Source organism: Monodelphis domestica, chromosome 4, assembly GCF_027887165.1.
Source record: "Monodelphis domestica isolate mMonDom1 chromosome 4, mMonDom1.pri, whole genome shotgun sequence".
Lineage (NCBI taxonomy): Eukaryota > Metazoa > Chordata > Mammalia > Didelphimorphia > Didelphidae > Monodelphis > Monodelphis domestica.
In genome coordinates, this window is record NC_077230.1 from 439,599,457 (window position 1) to 439,605,769 (window position 6,313).

The 6,313-nt window shown below is 54.0% G+C and overlaps 1 protein-coding gene across 2 annotated transcripts; it reads left to right on the top strand.

The window, feature by feature from the left end:
• The first annotated feature begins 1,427 nt into the window (after positions 1-1,427).
• Positions 1,428-5,243, top strand: LOC130458845 (Golgi-associated RAB2 interactor protein 5B-like). 2 transcript variants are annotated; one of them, XM_056825797.1, is made up of 9 exons: positions 1,431-2,768; positions 2,862-3,025; positions 3,225-3,382; positions 3,453-3,666; positions 3,746-3,773; positions 3,856-4,090; positions 4,242-4,297; positions 4,384-4,448; positions 4,534-5,243. In XM_056825797.1, the coding sequence occupies exons 1-9, from the start codon at positions 2,501-2,503 to the stop codon at positions 5,164-5,166; spliced, it is 1,821 nt and encodes a 606-aa protein (XP_056681775.1). In that variant the 5' UTR covers positions 1,431-2,500; the 3' UTR covers positions 5,167-5,243. The 2 variants fall into 2 exon arrangements, with proteins under 2 accessions (XP_056681774.1, XP_056681775.1); XM_056825796.1 differs by having other exon boundaries at positions 1,428-3,025.
• The last annotated feature ends 1,070 nt before the right edge of the window (positions 5,244-6,313 follow it).

A 6,313-nucleotide genomic window follows, 5' to 3' on the forward strand; every position in this document is an offset into this window, starting at 1 on the left:
TCAGTGGGGTAAGTATGAGAAATAGAAGATTCGGGCACACTAAGGGAGAGGGTTTGTTGTTGTCCCATAGTGCCAGAAACATCAGAGGTAGGAAGGATCTGAGAATTGAATTGAGCAGGGTGGGAAGGAGGAGCCAAGGGAGAAGTGTGAAAGGATACAGAGGTATTAGGTTTGGAGGAATCAGTAAGGTGTAAAGTGGAGGCATTAGGATCAGAAGTATGGGTAGAGTGTGAACTTAGAGTGGATTGTGTAATGTCGGAAGCGTGGGTGGGGTGTGTACTTAGAGTTGAGGGTGTGAGGTCAGAAGCATGAGCAGTGGGAGGAGTGAGTTGGTTAGAAGTAGGGTTTTCTGAGGCCGGTGGGGCAGGGGGAGGGGTGGGTTGGTCAAGAGCAGAGGGTTCTAAGGTAGAGTTAGCAGGAGGAGCAGTGGGTTGGCTAGGAGGGTTAATGTCCAGAGCAAGTTGGGACAGAGATTATTCTGATAATGTTCTTAACTCTCTTTTAATGTTTCTCATGAAAGCTACAATCTCTCCCTGACTTTCCTCTATAAGCTCAAGCCGAGTATTTAGTTCTGCATTTTGTTGAGTAGTAGAAGCAACATTCGGTTGGTTTGACTGAGAAGTGGGTTTTTTAAGGAAATACACTATTACAGCTTTAACAATCAAAATCCCAAGGGGGAATACTGTGTTGATTATATTTTGCCATAAGTCCCATGGTATGAGAAATTTCAGAGAGACAAAGAATGCGAATTTTACAAGCTTGGTCATGGAGCTGAATAGCCAGTTGTTAAGTATGTTGTGAACTGGCTGTAACCACATATTTCTAAAGTAAACACTTGGGAAAAAGGACAAGGCCAAAAGCTTCCCCAAGTTTTTCTAGTTCTAATTTAGGCAGTTGCTAGCCAGGACCTTAGGGCCCTGTTGCTAAGATCTACAACAGCTTAATTTAAGGAGAATCAAAAAGATTTTGTACTCACCCTTTCTTGCAGCTGTATTTTTGAAGCCAAGTTAAAAAAGAAAACAAAACTGACTGATAGGGCAAGTAATAAAGCAAAGAGAGAAAGGAAAAAGATTTCACAGAAACTTTTTGAGGGTTTTCTCACCAACCTCGTGGTCAGCCATAAACTGTAATGATTAAAATAGTGGAAGACATAAATTGTTGTAGAGAGAAGAGTGGATGAGTAAATTGTGACCGCAGAAAATATGGTTTCAAGACAGTTTCTTGTTTTAAAATCAAATATATAAGGTGGTTGCCAGGGAAATATTCCCAATTATGAAATATACCCAACTCAACTGGGTTTTATAGAGATTTTAATTCATACAATGAGGAATTAAAGAAAGAGAGAAAAAGGAAATAATGAGAAAAGGATGGACTGGCCCAGGGCACCCCTGGCCAACCCGGGCCTTAAGCCCTAAGAGAAAGATCAGTCAGTCCTTAATCACTCACCACAAGATTTGTTCAAGCAAGGAATCTAGTGACACCAGGCCAGCTTCATCTCAGCTGACTTCACCAGCTCAATCCTGAATCTGAATGTCTCTGAATGTCTCTGAGCTCCTTTTTCAAGGGAATTTTGTCCTCTGTCACCTCCCCTAAGTTCTTCCATCTACCAATCACAGTAGACGTTTTTCAAAGGACAGACCATTCTTAGTTCACACCTAAGAAGGCTTAAATTTTTTACTAAGTTCACACCCGAAAACTTCTGAGTAAGTTTCTCACCTCTTTGCTCCTTGTAAGTTCACAAGTTGCCCGACCCTTATAGGTACTTAGCCCCCTTTTGTATTAGATCCAAAAACAGGCACAGCTTGAGAACTTTTTGTCTTAGTCTAAGTATGGGTTTAAGTGCTTTTCATTGTTCAGCAAAGAGTTTACAACTTTATCTCCCCCTAAGGCCTGCTTAAGGATGGTGAAGTAGAGTTCTCACATTCCTGATCAAGTACCTTCACTGCCCAAATGGGGAATGGTCTTAACCCAACCTCATGAAGTAGGGCCTGAGAATGTTTAAGGTTCACACCCCTCTAGGGTAAGCCGAGGGTTCCAGGGCTCCAGATCCACTCTAACCCTCTCACTGTCCAGGACCACTCAGGGAGAGTCAGGCCCAGAGCATGGAGATCATGCTGGGCCAAAGGCACCTCAGGGAGAGCAACAGCCTGTGGCCCGGCTCTCCAGAGTCCCTTTATAGGGGGCCCTGGTGGCTCCTGGAGGTTCCTCTGAAAAGTTGAAGGGGGCCTGGGGAGACTGCAACAGCCTCAAGCTACAGCCCTGCTCAAAGACTTCAGAGCTTTCCCCAGAGCCCCTGCCTAGAATGGGGGCTGCCTGTCCTTCCCTCTCCAGAGCTAGCTGAGCAGCGGGCCTTGGGCTTTGGTTCTGAGTTTTGCAGAAAAGGCCCCGGGGTGCCTCCTGATCGGGTGCCCCCCCAAACCCTCCCCACCCGCTTTGTGGCCAGGGGCTGGAGAGGGCCTTCCTCCGGGGTGCTGCCCCCTTCTTCCTTGTCCTGCCTTGCATGGGACCCAGGGAATGCTGCCAGCTGGCCCCCCCTGACCCTCCTGACCCATGCATGAGGTCACAATGGGGGCCTCCTGGCTGTGTTACGCCTGGGAGGCTGCCCCTTCTTAGCTCAGCTGTCCCAGAGAGCCATAGCCAGTCTGCCCTCCCCGCAGAGAGTATCCTGGCCCTCCTCCAGCAGCCCCCTCCACCCCCACCCCAGAGCCCTGATCTTCAGGCGCACCGAGACTCCCTGAGCCCAATGAAACCCCGGAAACCCTCACCAGGTGGGGCCCCGGCCTGGGGGGCTGCAGGGATGCAGGGGAGCCCGCAGGGGCTGGCCAGCCCCCAGCTCCGGCCTGCTTCCTCCCTGCTCGCAGTTGTTCTGCCCGGAGAGCTCCACCTGCCGGAAGAGGAAGTGGAAGCGGAACTGTCCTTCCCGCTGTGCTTCCCCAAGCCTGGCCCGCTGCAGAGAGCCGTGGCGGAGGGCAACTACCCGCCCCTCGGGCCGTTCACGGCCATGTTTGAGAGCGACTTTGTCCAGGTGACCCCAGGCAGGCCGGTGGGCCCGGCTGGGGGAGGACGGAGGAGGGCTGGGAGGCGGCGGGGGGCCAGTGAGGGGGTGGCAGGGGGCTGTGGGGGCGGGGGCTGTGGGGGATGGCAGGGGTGGTGGGGGGAGGGGCGGTGGGGGGCGGCAGGCGGAGGTCAGGGTGCTCCCGGCTGCCCCGCCCCGCCCTCCCCAGGTCACCAACAAGGGGGAGCCTGTCTTCCTGCACAAGAAGGAGAACCCGGTGACCATGGCGGTGGCCTCCTCCTTCCCGGGGCTCCTGCTCCCGGACCTCGTCCTGCTGGCCCGGCCCGTCCAAAGCAAGAAGCAGCCTCCGCGGCTGGAGCTCACCAGGTGACCGGGCGGCCCGGCCCTGCCTGCCCCCTCTCTGTGCCGGGCCCGGCTCACCCCGTGCTCCCCACAGGCTGCTGCCGGCACACCTGGTCCGCCTGTTTGTCCACAGCGAGGCCGGATGGAGGCTGAAGCTCCACCTGGCCTCCGGCCGCAGTTTCTACCTGAGGCTGGTGGCCGAGCCGGCCGAGGGCTGCCTCCTGTTCAACCTCTGGCGCTTCCTGATCTTCCTGATGCAGGGGCCCATCCCGGCCTGGGCCCGGAGCCCCGAGGAGCAGGCCGCCCAGGTGAGGGCCGCCCGGAGCCCCCTCTGACGCCGGGAGGCGGCGCGGGCGGCCCGTGACCCCCACTCTTCCTCTCCCCCAGGACGAGAGCGCCCCGATGTCCGCAGCGGGTGAGAAAACCCTCCTCCTGCCTCCTGCCCCGGCGCCTCCGCCTGGCTCTGGGTTTCTGAGGCCCTTCTGGTCCCTCCACAGAGGCCCCCCCCAAACGGAAGGAGGTGGCCTTCCCGCCCCAGTACCCCGTCCCGAGGACCAAGGAGAGCCCGGGCTGGACCGGGGACAAAGGACTGCACAACCCCGGGAAGCTCTCCCAACTGATGGACCAGCAGACCACCCCGGCCCTCCCGGAAGTGATGTTGAGAGCGGAAGCCGCCCCCATGCCCTTCGGGTCCCAGCAGAAGCTCCCAGTCCTGAAAGAAGAGGAGCGGAAGTGGGCGTGGCCCCGAGCATGCTGAGGGAGGGGGGAGGGGAGGGGAGGAAGGGGCGGGGGCGGGGGCGGGGGCGGGCACAAGGGCCTGGAGGAGAGGGAGGGCTGGTCCTGGACACCCAGCAGGCCAGAGTGTGGTGGGTTGCTTCCTTAGATCAGAGCCCAGACTTTTCTGGAGGAGCACCCCGGGGAGCCTAGTGGAAGTGGAAGGTAAAGGACGCCCCCCTCCCCCCTGCTCCCCTGCTCTCTGGCTCGGGGCTCTTCCAGAGGCCTAACCCGGTCCCGAATCCCCCCAGGGCAGCCGAGCATCACTGTCTGGACCCTCTTCAGACGTATTTCCAGCACTCTAAGCCGGTCCAAGGTACTAGGGAGGCTGGGACTGACTGTCAGGCCAGCTGGGCCCGGCCCAGAGGCCCGGCGTGACTCCTCCCCCCTGCCCTTGCCAGGCTGCCTCACCAGTGGAGACTTCCTCTTCAGGGCCCTCCAGGTCCCCGTCGTGCTCTGCTCTTGTCCAGACCTTGTCCTCCTGGCTGGGCTCCCGTGAGGTTTCCAAGAGCTCGGCTTCCTCAGGGACACTGCAGAGCTCCGATTTCTCCATGCTCAGTGACCTATTCGAGCCCCAAGAGAGCCCCCAAGAGCAGCCACAGCCCCAAGAGCACCGCCAAGAGCAGCCACAGCCCCAAGAGGGCCCCCAAGAGCGGCCACCCTCCCAAGAGCACCCCCGGGAGCTGGGCAATGCCAACAGGCTTCAGCTTCCCCAAGAGCAGCCGCAGCCCCAAGAGCTCCCCCAAGAGCAGCCACAGCCCCAAGAGGGCTCCCAAAAGAGGCCACCCTCCCAAGAGGACCCCCAAGACCAGGGCAATACCAACAAGCTGCAGCTTCCCCAAGAGCAGCCACAGCCCCAAAAGTTCCCCACAGAGCAGCCCAAGGACAAACCCAGGGACAGGCCGGAGCCCACCCAAGCCTCAGAGCCCTCCGCCAGTGTCAAGACTCTGAGGAAAGCCATCAAGAAGCCACAGAGCTGGCTCACCAGAGCATGGCGAGAATGCCTGAAGGTGGTCTGCACCTGCACCAACTAATCCCCTGCCCTGTGATAACTGACAATTAAAATGTTTGGGAGCAAGGGAAATATATATATCAATTATGACCGCTGAAATATGTTTTCTACTGTGACTTGGTTTTATATAAATATAAGATGGTTGGCAGGGAATATATTCCCAATTTATGAATATGCCCAAGCCAACTGGGTTTTATAGAGAAATTTAATTTATAATACACTGATTAATCAATAGAAAAAGAGAGAAAGTAAGAAAGGAATGAATGAATAAATCAGTCAGTTGGTTTTATCACTCACCCAAGATCTTTCTAGATAAGGCTTCTCATGCCAACCTCAGGCTTGTTACAAGGGAATCACTTTAAAAGACTGATATATATTAATTTAAGGTTGCCAAGGAATCAGCTATGTAATTCCTAATTGAAAAACTCAAATGAGCCGTCAGCCTTTTTTGGAGTTTAATTACAATAGGAGCAAGAAAGGAATTAGAGATATATAGAGAGAGAGGAAGGGGAGAGAAGGGAATAGGGCTTAAATACCCCTTCTGTTTAGGCTGGGCCAAAGGCCCAAGCCCTTAGATAGCTGGGGCAAAGAAAAGAGATCAGTCCCTATTACTCACGTGTCCAAAATGGAGAAACAGTCTCAGAGGCCCCCACCTTCAGCTTCCTTCAGAGCAAGCTTCTAAGAGCCCAGGAACCACACCGACCAAAACCTCAACCCTCTCCAGCTTCAGACCCTCCTATCTTTAAGGAAACCATCCAAGTTCCTCCTCCCAGTTCTCCCATCTACCAATCCCTGTTCATCAATTTCCCTGTGCCAATGGAGGCTCTAGCTTAACCCAGGACCGCCCAGAGGTTTCTGGCTTTTGCACATGTCTGTTGGAGGTCATATTTTCAAATGATTAAATCTTTACTCCTTTGCTACAGCCCTTTCTAAATCCTGTTAACTTGAGTATGGTAGAGATTGGAATAATTAAATTTTGATCTAGGCTGCAGCCCTTACTATAACCATTATCATAATTTCTATAGTTATTATTTCTAAAACCATTATTAAACTGTGTATTCCTTCCAAACATCTTAAGAAAGGTTCTACATTCCATCATTTTGTGGCCCTTCTTCTCACAGAAGTGGCAAGTAATGGATTGATAATTGGATTTCTGGAGAGGGGCAATT